The sequence below is a fragment of the Ostrea edulis genome, chromosome 9, assembly GCF_947568905.1.
Source record: "Ostrea edulis chromosome 9, xbOstEdul1.1, whole genome shotgun sequence".
In the NCBI taxonomy this organism is placed as follows: Eukaryota; Metazoa; Mollusca; class Bivalvia; order Ostreida; family Ostreidae; genus Ostrea; species Ostrea edulis.
Genome location: NC_079172.1, coordinates 21,797,635 through 21,817,904, shown reverse-complemented (window position 1 = coordinate 21,817,904; position 20,270 = coordinate 21,797,635). Strand labels below are relative to the sequence as shown.

Here is a 20,270-nt window from a genome sequence, read left to right as displayed (position 1 = left end):
ACGGGATTTTTTGTTGGATTTCGTTGATGAATTTAGATAATTTGGAAAATACATACAGTATAATCAACTGTCATCAAAGGATGTCCATATCAAAGACTCTTAATATATATAAAAATATTAATGGTGAAACGTAGTGCAATAGATCTATTGTAGCAAGAAAACTGTAGATTTGGGCATTTTGCCAAAACGGGATTTTTTGTTGGATTTCGTTGATGAATTTAGATAATTTGGAAAATACATACAGCATAATCAACTGTCATCAAAGGGTGTCCATATCAAAGACTCCTAATTTATATAAAAAGATTAATGGTGAAATGTAATACAATTGATCTATTGTAGTGCGAAATCTGTAGATTTGGGCATTTTGCCAAAAATTCATACTAATGACAAATAATACAACCTACACCATTTTCAGTTAAAATGAACAATATGAGCAATTGATATTTCAAAAATAAACATGGAGAAGTTTAACATATTAATAAAAATTAGTTGGAGTGATTAAAAAAAACCATGTAAACATAAACTGTAATCCAGTAGGACCCCCCCCCCCCCCCCCCCAAACACCAAGTAGATTTTGCAATCATTTCCATAAACGAGCTATATTACATGTACTGTATTGTCATGTAAACTATTATCAATAACTATAAAAAGTCTTCTCAAGATATTGGGTAGATACCAATAAATTGTTCATTGTACTGCCTTGTATTTGTTGACCTTTGACCTGGAAATCATTAAGGTCATCTACTATTCATAACCAACCAACATATGAAATATCATAATTGAACAACAGGCCCAAGATATTGGGGGGACACCATTGCATAGAGTACTAGCTACATTGCACCTAGTCATTTTTAATTGATTGATTTATTGATATTTTCTGCCACACTCAACAATTTTTCAGTTTTCTGATGGTGCCCAGTGTTTATTGGTGAAAGTGAGAACCCAGATACAATGTACCTGGGAAGAGACCACCGACCTTCCGAAAGTAAATTGGGAAACTTTCTCACTTAATACCAGCGCGAGCGGGATTCGAACACGCGCCGACTGAGGCCGTGTCATTTTGAACGCTATGTTCCAACCACTCGGCCACGGAGGCCCCTGCCATTTTTAATCTTTTGACCTGAAAATCAATGGGGGTCATATACTACCAGTGACCAACCCCTGTATGAAATATCACTATCAATCAAAGGGTTCTGAAGAAACTGGTCAGACATCAATTGTACAGAGTATTGTATTGCACCTGGTGACCTTTGGACCAGAAAATCAATAGGTGTCATTTTCTACTGCAGAAACTGCATGAAACTTTAAAATTTATTGAAGTTTGTTCAGTGTTACTGTAATCTATGTTGACATACCAGTAATTAGTAAATTTATAATATTAACACAGAACAACTCATTTTTGCAAAGTTGTTTATTCAACAAACATGGATCACAATGTTATCCAAACAACACAATCATCTTTTTTAAAAAATCATTATAATAGTGATTTTCCTTCAACTGTTCAGTAATGAATCCTTATTCAGTAGGCTCACATAAGACACTTGCAGGTTAATTTTGCAATGTTTTAGTTACATTAGTCTTCTGACACCAAAACTTGATCTTAACTAAGTCATGGTGTTTCCTTAGAAGAACAGTTTACTGAATCAGGATGGACTTGTGTCGTGAGGTGTGTTCATTGACTGTAAAACTCGCAGTTTTTTTTCCATTCTCAAGAGCTCTTCTTTGTCTTCTATATCACATAAGAGTCATGGAATGCATCTTCTGCTCTTCAAGTTCTAAAAAATGTGTTGAACAAATATTGAAAAGTTCATCTAATTTTTCACATTTTCATACAGTACACACCTAATTCAATTTGATTAAACTAAATTTACATGTACAAGATCATTCATGATGCTAGAATAGTAATTTTACCACTTAATTAATTACTTAGTTGATAGATTATCATGCTCGCCCACCCGCCCCTCAAAAATCATCTGTGAAATAACATAGATTTATATATCTGGCATTAAATTATGCACTTCTGTTGACAAAAACTTGTTTGTCATCAATATATTTCTCAGAAAATAAAAATTAAAAAATAAAATCTTCCCACAGTCTGCCCCATACTTTTTGGTGACCCAGGATGATAATCTTACTAATTAAGTTGAATTGGCCTAAAGGATGTTATGTTTTGATACAGTTTATATACATGTGTTTATGCTCTAATGAAGAGCTATTAATAGTGTTAATACTCATAAATTAACAAGATGTCCACAAACCTTATTGGTTACCTGAGTATTAATCAAATTTAAAAAAATTCAAAGTATCACTATAGCTCTAAGGGCTACAAAATCCATGTTATACACTATATGACTCTTTTGGACCCACATTCACAACCCTGTGTTTTCGAAATTCGCAATTTTGGTACCCCTTTCTGTTTTTCCTTCATAAGCATTCAGCTTTATTTAAGGTAGTTCCACCCTCCTGTGATGTCATAATATTTTGCGGAGTCAATGATTTAATAAGATTTATGCATAACATGAACATAAATTGTGTTCGAGTCTTTTTCAATAGTTATTGTAAAAAATCTTGTATAACCATAAAATATTTCAAACGTATATGAATATAATCAATGAGCTACATTTTTCACAATGCTATACGAGTTATTTCCCCCTGATTACGGGGAGCGCGCATCACATTACTGTCATTCGATGGTGTCAAGTAAGGAATAAATAGAAAATTTGCAATTTCTGATTGCAATCAATTGCCAGTTAAGGAATTTTTCTAAGAATTAAGTGTAATGGCTTGAAAACAGTATAACTGAACAAAATGTCTTAGTCACTGATTACATGTATGTGGCCCATGTGTGTTTTTCTTGCAAGCAATGTATGGTCATGATGTAACAAAGTATGTAAATATTAACTAGTCCTCAATTTCTTTAGATCAGAATCATGATGTCCTTAGTATATCAGCAATTCTTCATTATTAATTTCTATCAATATTTTCAACAACCAAACATAACAAAACATGCAATAAGATATGCCTAAAACACATATACAACCAACGCATACATGTACATTATCAATTTATCGTTTCACAATGAACAACACTACTTGTTGCTAAATGTACACCAGATGCCAATAAACAAAGCATGTTAATTATCTTGAATTGGCATCTCTAGTGTAAAATTTTTGTTAAAATTTAATTGTTAAGAATTTTCAGGAATTGTTATGAAGTCAACCCCCCCCCCCTCCCCCCACATGTATGCTTTCATTGTGCTCTTAATCTAGGTGTCTGTTGTTTTAAAAACAGACTACTACTGAAATCCTCAGTATTAATTACATAATTTGGACACAAATAAATGTCAAATACACTTATACCCCCCCCCCCCCCCAACTCTACAATTTAACGAAGTATATATCTGAAAAAGTTTTCTCCATAAAATTGAAGAAATCAAACCTTGGTTCTAAAACAAAATTCTCAATTTTGGTATAGAGCATTTTTAAAAGTACCGTCAATCCAGAGTCCTTAGATTTACAATCTATGTTAATTCCCCTTGTCCCAAAGATGCTTAAAAGAAATTTGAAAAGAATTGGAAGGGTGGTTATCAAGAAAAAATATTAATGTTCAATTAACGTCTTATGATGACTGACGCACACAAATAGCAACATGTAGGTCACTTGAGTGATTCTCAACATTGACCTAATTAGAATTAATCATTTTTACAATTGATACTGAGCTCATACACATGTGTACATATATATATGCGTCAGTGACAACAAAACAACTAGTCTTTTTGAGTATGCTAATTAAGTGAAGTAATAAATTTTTTTTAGGAAGTTGTGATGAAAACGTTTCAAGTCATCATGTCGCATAAAAAATGGATGGTCTCCTGTGATTATTCTAGAGAATTCAGTTTCCATGCAGGCTCTATAACCAAGAAACTAAACCCAATGTACCACATTCCCCACATCTATTAATTTGTTTTAGGATTTATAATACTGGGATTCAAATTTGAATTTCAAATTATGTATTCAATGTGTATGTATTAATGCTGAATATTTACCTCCTCAAAGTCAGCAACTTGGTCAACTCCATCTTTAGGTGATCTGCACAGTATGATGCTCATACAGCTGAAACACAGAAAAGCACACATTAATTACATAAAATAGTGGTCATGTACTTTGGCCAAAATATGTGATTATTGGATGAAAAAGTAAGAATTCAAAAGTATTTGAATATTTACAATTTACATTTAATATTTTTTGATTTACTTCAGTTGACAGGACCTACATGTATTAAAATTTGAGGGCCCAGTTACAGGACCCAATTCAAAATCATCAATTTTTCATAATTTAATTTTTCCAAATCAAGTGTCCTAAAGTTCATAATTACAGATATGAGAAAACTTTAAATCATAATAGTATTTGTGTGATTTCTTCTGTAGATTAGAACCATCACATATTAGTGGGGGTTACCACAGGTAAACAAACTTGAAAGTAGCCTGGCTCACCAATATATATGATTTTAACAATCTTTATCTAGAATGCACACAGGCATTCACATGTTTGTTTTTATTGTAAACTTGACAGTCAGAGAGAGAGAGAGAGAGAGAGAGAGAGAGAGAGAGAGAGAGAGAGAGAGGGGGGGGGGTCATCACTTAGTATTACATAAATTAAGCCTAGTCCTTTTGAAAATTTCCACATGAAACATGATTTCATAAGTATTCCCCAATTTTTACAGATCCTGAACTCTGTGTAAATGTGATAGGAAACTCCCTGAGTGAATGTTAGGTTGGGGACATACTTAACTAGTATTCTATATTGTACACCCATGCAGTAAATGACAGGACTACTTGCAATGTTCAGTCTACATGTATACCACTATAGCTGACTAGCCTGGCTGGCAGTGTAAAATAAATTGGGGTTCTCATATGTTTACTAAAAGCCAAATTTTCTGATACATTCTATTCAGCCTTTACTTTAGAATTTGGATTCTAAATCAAATAGAATACTTACGTCAATACAAGTTCCAACACGGCAACAGGCAGGGCTTTTTCATATTTTCTATGAATATGTCTGTCAGCCTTCTGTTTCCCTGGTCATTTTTTTAGTCGGATGTGATGCAATAAAGCGTTAAATTCCACAACATTTACTTTTTCTACGAATACGTAGACGATTGGATGTTAAAGTCCGGTGACTATGGCAAAGATCAAACGGATTTGTATTCCATGAAATAAACCGGAATCCTTTAGCACAATTGAAGATAAAGATCGTGGTAGTGAATTAAGTGAACAAAGATCATCTGATATTGATAAACATCTGAAGAACAAATTGAATAAAAACTCAATTTCCACCTCCTGCCATACTGAAAACAAATGAAGGCTGTTCATATCTCCAATACAAGAGAGTGTTACAAAGGGCAATAACTCTTTCTGGTGTATTTTGGTTTGTGCACCAGAGGAAACTACTGGTTTATGTGTTTACCTTTGGTTTCTCCACAAATGTGTTTCTGTACTTTTTTAAAGTAAGATTCAATATATTTTACTAGCATGTGAGTTTACACCAAATGACTGGGCAAATATATTTTATCCCTCTCTAAAAATTACATATATCAAACCCTTATACATCATAAAAATAATTATTTCTATTGTTTCCAAGGATTAAATAAATACAAAAAAATTTCTAAAAGCTAGAACCTAGCTCAAAATAATTTTTACAATTGTTGTTTTTATAAACAATAGCGTTTAATTTTTGATTATTCAAAATATAACATACATGTGCATATCTTGTCCAGCTGTTGTTAGAGGATCGGTTTCCATGGCAACCGTTGCTAAGTCAAACCTTTGCATGTCCTTTTTGTTTTATATCTATCATAATATTGTTACACACAAAGTTTCATAAAAATCTGTGACATACCGTGGCCACTGAATTTTGATAGTTACATAGAATCAGTCTTAAATTGTTTACAGCGGACAATGAGGCTGGCCTATGTCTGGGTGAGCTGAAAAGGTGGCCTACTCATTATGAATTCACATTATGGACCTTAATATAGATTAATTTGCGTTAACAGTCAGCTTGAAATGTATTAATTCTATTAAGCTATACAGAAAGGGGCGTAAGTCATCATTGTAGACAACGACGTTCATAAAATTACCAAAAGGATGTTTTGCTTGGTTCGTGCTTGAATTTTAAAAGTTCATTCGCATCTTCATTACAACATATACTTCTACGTGAGAAGAAAAAATATATCGCTGTGGCCTTCAGTTCGACATTTCGATATATCGATGACGTTTTGTCTATTAACAATGATAACTTTCATTCATATGTCGATTTGATATATCCCTGTGAGCTCGAAATTAAGGACACCACAGAGTCGTCCACTTCTGCTTCATACTTAGATATTTTATTGAAAGTAGACATTAACGGCAAACTGACAACTCAACTATATGACAAACGGGATGATTTCAGCTTCTCCATCGTCAACTTCCCATATTTATGAATGACAATTGTACAAAATATAGTGAATTTCACAACCCAGGGTTTTGACTCAAGGATGGGTTCACATTAGATCAGGATATGGGGCTCACGGCGGGTGTGACCGGTCAACAGGGGATGCTTACTCCTCCTAGGCACCTGATCCCACCTCTGGTGTGTCCAGGGGTCCGTGTTTGCCCAACTATCTATTTTGTATTGCTTGTAGGAGTTATGAGATTGATCACTGTTCGTTATCTTCACCTTGCATTAGTCATATCGTTTAATGTTAATACACATATTATATTCTGTAAGTCCTTTCATCAGTATATGCACTTTTGAGGGCATTGGAGTTTTAAGAACTCATCTTCTTATATTTTGTTGCTGAACATTAGAATTTACATGTAGCTTTGATATTCACAACAGGAATTTTTTTTTCTAGATTTCATAGCCCGTGGAAGTAGTGATACTTTTCATTAGTACTCTGGTGACCGATAACGACGATAAGGCCTGTGGGCCTCTTGTTACACTTTACCGATGTTTATATTCATTAAATAGGAATCGGTCGCGGTGACTCGGTAGTTAATGTTCCCTCGTGAAAGGGGGGGGGGGGTTAAGGATTCGAGCCCCGCTCGTGCTGTGGCCGCATCGGACCTAAGACATAACAATAACAAGAGTACCGCAAACGCTACATAATACGTCCGTGAAATGCTTACATAGAGTGTTTTTCTTGTGCTATAATTTGTATAACTTTGCTTCAGGTAGTATCAGCCAACATAAGGCTGTGACAAACTTTCATATGAACAAAGGGTCTTAGCTTAAAAATAGATATTTCCTCAAAATGGACCAAGTTCAACAACCTGTAATTTTCTCAAAAACTGTAGAAAATCAAAATCCATCCCACATGCACATCTTCAGTACCTATACAAACACTCCACAAAATAAGATGGTCCTCACTTGAAAACTGTGGGAGGAGTAGGGCAGACAAATTACAACATGTATGTACCCTCCATAGAATATTAATTTCCAAATAGACTAAGTTCAACAACCTGTAATTTTCTCAAAAATTGTAGAAAATCAAACTCCGTCCCACATGCACATCCTCAGTACCCATACAAACACTCCACAAAATAAGAAGGTCCTCACTTGAAAACTGTGGGAGAAGTAGGGCGGACAAATTATGTACCCTCCATATAATAATTATTTCCAAATAAAGGGGCAAAACTCCTGGGAAAAGGGTCGAAATGGATCAAAATTGCAGTATGATCTACAGTGACCCACAAAGAAGCTACACAGCAAGTTTCAGTATGATATGTGAAAGGGAAATGAAATTATAAAGAGAAAACCCCGAACGGACGGACGTACAGACATCGCTGCACCATAATACGTCCCGTCTAAAGACGGGCGTATAAAAAGTTGTGCTTTCGTCAAACGCTAGGTAGTTGCCGGTGTTATAGAGCCAGACTTTCCTCCATAGTAAAACTTTCCCCCGTAAGTCTGGCTCTAGAGTGAGCTTTCCCCCCGCGGACGTCTGGCTCTAGAGTGAACCTTCCCCCTGCGGAAGTCTGGCTCAGCCCTTCGAAAAAAAAACTTAAAAACTGAGGTCGCGGCAGGGTTAGTATAAGGATCCCTCGTTGTTAACCCCCCCCCCCCCCCCTCTCCTCATTGCCATGCATACAAAATGTAGGTCTAAATCTGTGATACTTTACCTATATCTGGTGAAGTCTGATTTTCCTGAGGGACACAAGTTTTACAAAGAAACTAATTTACTATTATATTATATCACTGATGCGTTCTAAATTGTAGAGCTTACCAAAGGGTTGCACATTGGGTTTAATGTTAAATATACAACTATTATTATGGTGGAGTTGAAGCAAACGTTTGTTCGATAATATATGCTCAGCAGGGAACACCACTTCCGATCGTATCCATTCTAACAATGATGAAAGGTGTCTGACCAATAAAAACCCAAGGGACGATATGAAGATCACAACCCTTGTCCTCAGTACTAAAAGCAAGATTACAGAAAGTGTCAAAAGCTCAATAATACTGCTCAGATCAAGTTGAATAACAGCAATGATGATTTTTTTTGGGGCATTATCAATCAATCTTTAATTTATCATGCAAATGTTATCAAATGCATATTTAATTTGCATCACTAATTACATTTTTAATGCTATTAGAAATTTTCATTATACTACACCAGTACGGACTGGTGATGCTGCCATCGCTGAACCGCGACACTCATGAAAATTTCACGCGAATCATTTCCTTTAAATTGTCTTTATTAGCCCATTCCACATTTCATGATGAACAAAGAACAGAAAATCGATCGCCCATCATAGTCACTTGTACAGGTCGCGGAGTCCCCTTACATTATCTCCAGCTGCAGCTGGCGCAGGAGGGGAGGGGAATCAATGGTGGACTACGGTAAGAAATATTTCTGCTGTGTTCAATTCATTTGTTGTGATATTGTGATTAGGAAGGTACTGAAAAATATGAACTTGAACAGAGTACTTACACAAGCAAATTACGATAGGAAATTTCAATTGATAAAATTTGTAATTATTTGCCCCAACTTTCTGTAAATTGTATAACGAATGCAAACGAACAGTGCATATTCAATATTACAATACTCGTTTAACTAGCCGTTATATTTTCTATTATTTGGATAGAACCAATGGCAGTGATCTGATTTAAGACAATTGTCAGGATTACTAGAGTTATTAATGGCCAAGATTAGCGCGTAATATCCAGATGTTGCAGTTTGCAATTGTTTCCCTTATTATCCAAATTTCGCTGGATACTGCCGTGAAAGGGGGGGGGGGGGGGTTATGGATTCACTGATACACTGTAATTATTGAAACAACATTTCATTGTATTCCCCTCCCAACACGACATTCGGATTATCACGCGTTTATGTATAAGCTTATGTAGTATGGTATGCAATATAAACAAAACAGATTCCGTGATTTAAACAAATAACTAAACAAATAAAATAAAATGTAATGTTTTTGTGACAAATTCCTCAGTCAGTCAACGATATTGTGCTTGCTCCAGTAGTTCCTCGTATAGAATTCGATCAGTCTGATTGTGTAAATGTGTTGTTTACATTTTCCTTCTAATAAGCACCAAAAAAAAAAAAAAAAAAAAATCCTTACAAAGGCTGTAACCATTCTACGTTGTGGTCCTCGGAATAATTCATACACCCAAGATGAAACTCCGTGTGTAATCGCGGGAAATCAATTAATATTGCATAGGGGATCTTTATGTTCAAATGAATTTAAGAACAAGTTATGAATAATTGCGTGCATTAGTTCTGTTATATTTATTGATATCATATACAGTAAATAAAACTTGATTATTTGAAAGTCACTTGGAGCTCCAAATTTAATGTTTCTTATGTAACATAAATGATATCTCTCTGTATCGAAAATAAGATAATGAATTTACGAATGGAATTGTAATGCCGAATAGTTGACCAAAGAAAAAATGGACGGTCGTTCAAAATTTCAAACTTGGTATTGAGAATATGTTTATAATAGTAGTTTTTGTCCCGTGCGACAGTTTAAAGGCAAAATACATGAATTGATTTTTTAACATGTTTATATATTTTAACTTTTATGTCAGTCGGATGGGACGTTAAATGGTGCCCCGTGTTAAGGATCACAACCCTCTTGGCACCCAAAAGATCGTTTCCCTGATGTTTGAAAAAGAGTAGACTCACTCGTGGCCGTCAGGAAACTCAAACACTCACAACCAAACATATATCAATTAGTTATCCACTGTAAAATAGCTGAAATATTGCCAAAACGGCGTAAAACATCAAACAATCAATCATGTCGTTTCTTCTCGTCAAACACAATGATCAATTAAAACATTATCATGATTATGCACCATATGAATGACAAACAGAAAAACTGCTATATTGTAAACAGTGGCCTGATTTCTTGGACATTGTCAGGTAATGTACATGTACAACCTAATTTCGGTAAAATGTTTCAACTTTAAAGTTATAAGGTGCAAATTTCTCAGAACAGTCCCGGACCATTCGATATTTGACATATTGGACAGTTTTCGACTTATTTCTTACTTTGAATATCTGTGTCATCACAAATCATGTTCAACCAAAATAAAAACTTTTTGTGTTTTTCCATGTGTTTGTACATATCAATAACTTGTAATAAATTATTACAAAAAGTCGTAACAGTGACTTCTAGAATCACGGGAAAAAACAAGAACACTGACGACATCAGATGAATATCGTATTTAAAAATTTATCGATGTATCAGATTGTTGATTTCGGAAGGGGCGGGGGGGGGGGGGGTGTCCTTTGTTCAAGTTCTTCATAAAATGATAAATATCATGGGCCTGGTCAAAAGCATTATAACTAACATTGCACACCTACACACTTCATAGCTTGGTTCCCGAGGCCTTCCGATGTGAAGGTCTCGGGAACCAGGCAAACACAATTTCATGCTGATCATGTCGAAAACCAATGACAACTTCTCGGCTCGCCGAAAAGGTCCGAGAATGTGCGATGGCTTGTAGATTCGTTCTAGAAATTTTCATAAGGGTGATTCAAGGCTAAAACCACGGATTGAAGAAAAAATAGGCAGATTTTATTTATTCAACAAGAGTACCGCCAACGGTACATATTACGCCCGTAAAAAGCTAGTATAGGTTGTTTTTCATAAATTCTTACCCCATGATTTGTAGAACTTAGCTTCAAGTAGCATCAGCAATCATTAGAGTGAGACATGTATGTATACTTTCTTTTACATCGTAAAATCAGACAAGCCATGTACTTTCTATGTAATAATATGTATGTGTACCAAGTTTGATAGTCCTAGTCCTAAGGGACCGGTCAATATTTATTGGGGGGTTAGGACCGGTGCAAAATGCAATAGGACACACATTTATTTTGACTTGAATACTGATAGGACTCCAACTTTTTTATTTTCAACTCTGATAGGACAGCTATACTTTTTTTTGCAAATGTATCAATAAACAAATATTATTATAAAGTATTTCAAACTTTCAATTCAACTATCTTTTAAACAATAATACTGAATTGTATACATGCTTTACTTCATGTCCAAGTTAAATATAATAGAGACAATTTGCAATAAAATACTGGACCTTTGAAAATTTTTAATATTAAAATATGAAATTAAAAATAACAAAACAAATATTCAGCTGTGAATAAAATTGCAAAAATCACATGGACGTTTTGCATGGAGTATTGATTTCAATCATAGAGAATGAAAATGGTATATCATCTTGGTCATAACTTGAAAAATACCGACCAAAATTTAACTCAAGTTTAAACACATCTTCAATAATTTGATAGTTTGTCATTACAATATATCATTGGGTCAAATGCTGTCTGACGTGTTTCATACCAAGTGTTAGGCCGTTCTTGGAACACTGATTTTGACTACGGATAACTCCGTTTGCCTGATCAAGATGTAAGGCTCACGGAGGGTGTAACCGGTCGACAGGTGATGCTTACTCTTCCTTTGCACCTGATCCCACCTCTGGTATATCCAGGGGTCTGTGTTTGCCCAACTTTTTATTTTTTATTGCTTATAGGAATTATGAGATTGATCACTGTTCGTTATCTTCACCTTTCATAGAGAATACTGAGATGTGAAAAATACTTGTAAGTACATGAGACAACAATTCAGTTAAACAGTAATTGAAAAATATGTAAAATGTTAATTTAACAAAAAGAAAGAAAAAAATACGATGAAAATAATGAGATTTGTAACTTCACTTAGTCTAGACAAATTACCGAACAAACATGACAAAGTAAACAAATTCTCAGGAGCTTTAATCCCTCAGCTGATGTAACCGGAGAGACAATTATGAAGAACTCCAGAGATTTTTAAAATGAAGTTAAAATGGTTTTTAATCACACACACACACACACACACACACACACACACACACACACATATATATATATATATATAATTATATAAATTATAATTATATAAATTATATATATATATATATTAGATAGGACACATGAAAGGTGAAGATAACGATCAGTGATCAATCTCATAACTCCTACAAGCAATACAAAATAGATAGTTGGGCAAACACGGACCCCTGGACACACCAGAGGTGGGATCAGGTGCCTAGGAGGAGTAAGCATCCCCTGTTGACCGGTCACACCCGCCGTGAGCCCCATATCCTGATCAGGTAAACGGAGTTATCCGCAGTCAAAATCAGTGTGCCAAGAACGGCTTAATAACAATCGGTATGAAACACGTCAGACAGCATTTGACCCAATGCGAGGTTGTATTGACGAATTACATCGTTATAACGACCATAGAATTTGCGAAATGCTGACTTCAATCGAGACTGTTATCTTATGTTGTCATTAAAAAAGAAAACTGGCTTAAATCCGCCAAAGCGTGCCCGGGTGTAGCTAAAACGCGGAACGGAAAATTGTGTGTGCACTGTTATGAGGAGGTCAGCATTTTGCAAAATAAAAGGTTTATCATGAACAAGGAAAACAGAAATTACAGAGAGAGCGGGATGTCATCCACAGAATCCACCATTTCATATTATTCACTTTGTTATAGAAACAAATCTCGTGCCATGTGTTTGTTTACATATTAAATATACTACTAAAAGTTTCGTTTAAAGCAGATTTTTCAATTTACAAGTTAATTCTGAACACATTACGTAGTTTCTAGTGTTTGGCACATCTTATTTTGTTTTAAACATGCTATTGTCTATGAAGGTAACTCCATACTCGTATTATTATCTGATAAAAGTTAAAATGTGTATTCATTACAATCTATTAGAGTTAAAACTACTAAATTATCAAATAAAATATATAGGTCATTACACTTTTTGATTGATTGTATCTTGCTTAACGTCTCTTTCGAGAATTTTTCACTCATATGGAGACGTCACCAAGACCGGTGAAGGGCTTAAAATTTAGGCCTTTGCTCGGCGCTTACGGCTATTGAGCAGTGAGGATTCTTTACCGTGCCACACCTACTGCGACACAGGATGTCCGTCTTTAAGGTCATCTCCGAGGACCCGTGACATTCACACCTGATACCTAGCGTTTGGCGATTGAACTGTCACTACCTGTTTTAACGACTTCGGTCTGTTGCGGTCGGGATTCCAACTCCGGCCTTCCGCATGCAGGGCGAACGCTCTAGGCAACCGTGTCGGTTACACTTTTTGAGATGTGAGATATATACATGCAAAATCATATATCAACGTCAAAAAATTATAGGGCTCATGGCGGGTGTGACCGGTCGACAGGGGGATGCGTACTCCCCCTAGGAACCTGATCCCACCTCTGGTGTGTCCAGGGGTCCGTGTTTGCCCAACTATCTATTTTGTATTGCTTATAGGAGTTATGGGATTGATCACTGTTCGTTATATTCACCTTTCATTCCCGAGTTTTTCGAGACTCATAGTTAAATATGTATGTAAAATAAATCTACAACTGCATTTGATATACCGTAGATAATACCAGTGGATGCTGTATTGCTGATTAACTCATGTATATTCATGAATGTTTTAAAAGTGCACATAGCCGATTCAATTTAGATTACAAAGACAACAGATTTGATTAGCAGTGAAATTCGCTATTTATATGTACTGTAGTGATCCATGGCCATGAACCTTTCTTTATTGTATTGTTTATTGACCATGAACCATACAGTTCATAGGTATAAAGTATATACAACAACTTATACAATGAAATAGTAACAAAACATAATATAGCATACGGATGTAAATGGAGAGGATAGATACTGAGGACAATCTTATAATAATAGTCTAGTCAATCTAGCTCATATATGAGCAAAACCTCAAATTAATTGCAACAGAAATGGGAAAATTGGAATTTTGGGGTAAAATGATGGTGTTTCTCTCTCATGAAAATCGCTAAAAACTGGAAATTGAAGAAAAGGTCAATTTCATGTAACATACAGGAAAAATAAGTTTCATATTGCAAATTTCAACCTGGAAGTGTTCGATTAAACTTTTTTTACAGCAGAATATATTCTTTCCTTGACTGTAATATTTGGGTAAAATCTTGCTTTTTTAAAATATAATTGTTAAAGATTGAAATTTTAAGAAGAAAACCCACATTTTCCCATATATTTGAGGCTACCAATAAAAAAATTGAGGTTAGGAATTATTTTAAAACTGTTCAACAAGTTAGATATATAGATTATTGGCAATATATATGAAAAATACAATTTTAGGTAGTAAAACGTACCTTTTTCTAAAACAAAAATAGTGAAAAACTGGAAATGACTGTTTTATAGAAGATATGACATTGATCTTATAAATTTAAGAATAAAACGTCCAAATGCACAACTTAACTTTTCTGCAACAACATTTATTTTCCCTTTCCGAATTTTGGGCTGAAATCTTCATTTTCCAACAAAAATCGTTAAAAACTGAATTTTGTAAGAAAATACTTTTTCCTGTCTATTAGGCATATATGAGTTACCACATGAAGATTTATACATTAAAATAAACTGTTAACACAAAACAAGTGCCCCTTCAAAAATGGTCTGTTAAAGATGACCTACATTTTTGCAGTTACTCCCCTTACATCGGAAGTTGGAGGCGCGCTTACCATTCCGGTCCTATGTTTCACATATTTTAAAACAAACAGTGTATTAGTAAAGCTTACGTTACCAAATTATTTATTAAGCTGAGTTTTAACAGTTTGTATTACAACTATGACGAAACAAGGTTCAGTTTCTTCGATTTTATAAAGAAATCTTTAATACTTGCACTTTGTCAAATTCTTGAGTTTGGGGGAGGGTATAGCCGTTTTTGACGTTTAGTTCTATCCAAATTATTGCGCAATTAATACCGAGAATTTCAGAAGTAATCTGTTTTAAAAACAACGGACACATAGAATTAAAAGCAAAATGAATCAGGCACGCAGCATCGTAAAAAAAATGGGGGGGGGGGGTTGAAGATAATTTCACAAAATTGCCTGAAAATTGACAAGTGAATTTTAATCCAATGTTATAAAAATCCTTGATGGTGTGTGGGTGGGTGGGGGCTAAGGTTCTCTCAGTTCAATTTTACACTTCCACTGTGTACAGTTCACGACAGTGCTATTTTTTTTTTAAAAGAGGAGGGAGGGCAACCAATCTGTCTAAAAATCGACCTCTGTACGTAAAAATTTATCAACTTTGCATGTAATGATAAAAGAGGGTAGAATCATTGTTGCTACATGCCTGATAATTATATAAGTGATCATTTGAGTAATTACAGTACAGTTCAGTCCATGTTTTTACAAGTACAACGGCTAGTGTCACAATTTGCCTTGCATTTACAGCGAATAACGTTCAAAAGTTAATCTGGCGCGACTTGTAATTTAGTTTTACGGATACAAGAATTGCTGAAAGCAGTGATAAGCCCCAGTTTGAGGGATACAAATTAATACTTTCTGTAGTCCACTCTATGACTTAAAAAAATTCTTGCAGTGCTCCTCTTCTGCAGCTGTAGCTAGTGGCAATGACTGGACTTATAAAAATGATTTTGTGTTAGACAATACCGCACAAAGCAAATCTCCTATAAGTGTCTCTATGGTATTCCATCGTACAAAGTCGATATGACATCGACACCAGAAGATATCTTTTTCTCTATGGAATCCTCATTTAGGAAGGTGAATATAACGAACAGTGATCCATCTCGTAACTCCTATAAGCAATACAAAATAGAGAGGTGGGCAAACACGGATCCTTGGATATATCGGAAGTGGGATCGGTGCCCATGAGGAGTAAGCAACCCCTGTTGACCGGTTACACCCGCCGTGAGCTCTATATCTTAATCAGGCAAACGGAGTTACCCTTATTCAATATCATTATACCAAAAACAGCCTAACAATCGATATGAAACAAGTCAGACAGATTTGACCCAATGATAGGTTGTATTGGCAAAGTAGATTGTTATAACGACCATAGAATTTGCGAAATGCTGACTTAAATAAACGAGACAGTTGAAACCCCTGCACCATCAACTTGTCAGTAGCCTCCATTTAAAAACTAATCATATACAGAATTTGTTCGCGATTTGTCTACATTTTGACATTGTGTCGCATCCTGTGAATGCATGTAGAAATGGCAAGGATTGACAAACTTCGTTTCCTAAAAAGACCTCTGGTTTTAACGATATTCTTCACTTAGGGACAAGATCAAAAGTTCAATGTCTCATAAAAAACTAAGTTCACATAGTTTTCACCAAGACCCCTTTAAAACTTAATATGACAAATGTTGAAACTAATCGAATAACAAAAAAAAAAAGAAATGTACGATTATAAATAACACACTGTATACCTTTTCTACTGTTTATTCACAAATGAAAGTGTACATTAAATCTATTAAATGTTCAGTAATATGTTTTAAATATTATGTGGTATTCACCAGTCGCTTGTCTTTTTCCTTTTTCCACTAAAAGTGTAATCGATGTCGGATGACAGAAACTTACGGAAGTTTTTATCCCCCTCCCCCTAACTAATTGAATTTAAATTTTCATCCGACATTGATCTCGTCCCTTAGGGCAGTTATGATTATTTCAGAGTTCGTTGCTATTTCTGTGCTTTATATAAAGAAATTTCAAATACAATGTGCATTTTGTATGATCCTCTAAAATTTACGATAAATAACTGTATCCCATTTCCATTCTCAATGATCGTGTGCCAGCGTGGCGAGAATTCCATCGTCATCGAAAACAAGTTTTGTCTTGAATAGATGGCCGGGCGGTCTAGCGCGCTGGTCGCATGCTGCTAGGAGATGTGGTTCTGCAGGTCGTGAGCCAAAGACTTTCACTGCATGTTTCTTTCAATAAAATAAGACTGATATTGAAAGAGAGCTTTATGGCCGTGGAGCCTGAAAATGGTAAATCAATCCAGGTACAATAGTGTTGTTACATGGTTGAATGCTATCTGACGTGTTTAATACATATTTTTAAGCCGTTATATTTATGCTGATTTTAATTACGGGCTTTTCGTTTACCTGATCAAGACAGAGTTCACGTCGGGTGTGACCCATGAACAGGGCATGCTTACTCCTCCTATGCACCTGATCCCACCTAGTGTCCTTGTTCGACCTCCTCTTTAATTTGTATTTTACTCGAATTATGAGGTTGAATATTTTTCGTTAATTTAACCATGTACGTTATTGGGACGGGTACATAATTAAAACAATCGAGTCTGTCGCACAGAAATGACGGTTTAATTTTAGTCTAGAGCATTCCTGAACGTACTAGTTAACTAACTTCTTTCAACTAATTATTTTTAGTAATGGAGATGGACCACACATATGCAACAGATAGGAATTCTACGGCAAACTTAACTATCGAATCTTTATACAGCATAGAGGAGGACCCGATTTACATAGCTTCCAGGCAGATATGGATCTATTCAGCCCCTGTTTTACTGCTGGTGGGAACTATCACAAACTGTCTCACGATATCAGTTCTACTGAGGAAAAGGTTAAGAAAACGGACCACGATATTCTACTTGACTGTTCTGGCGGTTCTCCACCTACTGGCGCTTTACGTAGGACTGTGTAGAGCCTGGTTAAAGTTCTCGTTTGGTTTCGATATTGGAATTGAGACAGACATTTTCTGTCGGTTTTTCACCTTCATCATTAATTTCTTGCTCAACATGTCGGTGTGGGTGCTCGTCGCTGTCACAATAGATCGATGTGTTATCGTATGTCTACCCAATGTCGCAAAGAGAGTATGTCGACTGAAGTACTCAAAACGCATTGTTGCAGTCATTTTTGCGTCTCTTCTACTTGCAGACCTCCATATCTTGTGGGGAGTTTCGATACAAAAAGCCCATGGCAGTACAGAGGAAGAATGCACTCATGGGAATTATTTTAATCAATTCATATTTCCGTGGATTTCACTAAGCATAGGCTTCATTGTGCCATTTCTTATAATGATTGTGGCGAATTTTTTGATAGTTCGTTGTGTGTATTTATCTCAGAAACGCCTGACTTATCATTACAGCAACACTTCGACAGGAAGTCACAAGTCCACCAGTGCTAATCATGGAAGTAAAGTGTCGAGTGTCACCACGATGCTTTTAGCCAGGAATGCCAGTTTTCTGATACTGACGTTACCAATCATGATCTTTTTAATCGTTGAGCCTTATCATGTTTCAAACCAAGACACGGTGGCCGCCAGCATGTATCTGACCTGGGCTATCGTAAACATATGTGATTACACGGACCATGCTGTTAGTTTCTTTCTCTATTGCCTGGCGGGGACCACATTTCGCAAAGAACTGTATATAATGCTGGGCAAAACAAATTCTAGACATAACCTGGATAGCGCTTGATTTCTAATGACATGGCAACGCAGTAGAGATTTACTGTCAACCACCTTATGCTGACTTTAAAGTTTCTCACAAGAAGTGTGGATGTAAAACTTGTGCTAAATCATTGCTATTCAAATACTAGTTAACACACGAAGCTGAGCCTCCAGTGGCTTCTGGACGGATCGAAGTTTTATTCCACCCCAAATTCTGCACAACAAAACAATAATCACTCGATGTGAAATTGATCACTCACCGCGGACAAAGACCTTTGACCAGAAATATAGAAATGTAATACCCATTACATTTTAAGCATCTGCATGATGTCCCATAACTATTAGGTTGTTTAAATATCAAGAACATAATACGAGTTTAAATAACGTTAATGGATTGTTTATCGATAAAAACAATACATTAACATCTTACCCATTTGTTGATCCGATGCTTGCTGACTTTTGAGTATGCTTTATCTAATACAACATGACTCCCAGGCGTGTACTTTAGCTGACTGGGGCTCGGTTGTCAGATATTGAAGTTTTGTATAATTTGTTCCTGAATAATAAATTGGAAGTTTTGCATGATTTGTGTCCTAATAATAGATTATATAAATAAAATCCACCACCAAAATCCGATTTTTTCGAGATTTTAAAAAAGGTGTATCATGTGTACATTTAAAAAAGTAAAGGGACGACACTCGCCATCTTGGATTTCGGGGGGGGGGGGACTCGCGGCTTATTTTTAACAATTTCTACTCTCTACCTACCGGTTTCTGGCGGGATCTATGTTGGAAAAACATCCAACGACTTCTCCCTATCGTCTACTTATGTCTACATATCTTATTAAAGATCCAGTGACCTGAAACGTCCTTGATACCAGCCCCAACTTATCGAAAGCAACGGAAGTTTGCATCGAGATCCCTCCACAACTCCTGCCCCTAGGGTACTTTAACTACGATTGAATTTTTTTTAGTTCATGTGCGCAAAGAAATCGAATGGCGATGAGACCTATTTCAAATTGATGTTCCATTTATTGTTGGTAGGCGACAACATTGTATTTAACTTGTAGAATAACTATATCATTCCTGAATCCTAGCGTCGCGGTTCGTGTTTGTCCCTACTCTTGATTTTGTATTCTTTATAGAAATTATGAGATATGATTGATCACTGTTCGTTATCTTCATTTTTTCATCTAGGTTGGCCTTTCCTCTGCTACTACGACAATATTCAATATTGATCACTGTCGTTAGCTTCACCTCTAATATATTGAAAATGAACAGGGTTTGAAAAGCAATGTACGTAAAAAGTATCGCTACAAATAAATCACAATCATTTAAAAAAGTATATATATATATATATATATATATATGGAAATAATGGCATCTGATATATATATATATATATATATCAGATGCCATTATTTTCATCCATCTAGCCCTTGTCTTTGCTCCTCACGAAAATATTAACAGCTGTGAAGGAGAAACTTCAAAC

The 20,270-nt window shown here is 35.5% G+C and overlaps 1 protein-coding gene and 1 long non-coding RNA gene across 2 annotated transcripts; one reads left to right on the top strand and one right to left on the bottom strand.

Annotated features, from left to right (window-relative positions):
• Positions 1-1,396: 1,396 nt before the first annotated feature.
• On the bottom strand, positions 1,397-5,934 carry LOC130050091 (uncharacterized). Its single transcript, XR_008798489.1, has 3 exons — positions 4,998-5,934; positions 4,046-4,112; positions 1,397-1,775 (listed from the first exon to the last, which is right to left on the bottom strand). It is a non-coding gene; the product is annotated as an uncharacterized LOC130050091 (long non-coding RNA).
• Positions 5,935-8,726: 2,792 nt separating this feature from the next.
• LOC125682867 (G-protein coupled estrogen receptor 1-like) lies at positions 8,727-19,361 on the top strand. Its single transcript, XM_048923454.2, has 2 exons — positions 8,727-8,882; positions 17,759-19,361. The coding sequence occupies exons 1-2, from the start codon at positions 8,870-8,872 to the stop codon at positions 18,805-18,807; spliced, it is 1,062 nt and encodes a 353-aa protein (XP_048779411.1). The 5' UTR covers positions 8,727-8,869; the 3' UTR covers positions 18,808-19,361.
• The last annotated feature ends 909 nt before the right edge of the window (positions 19,362-20,270 follow it).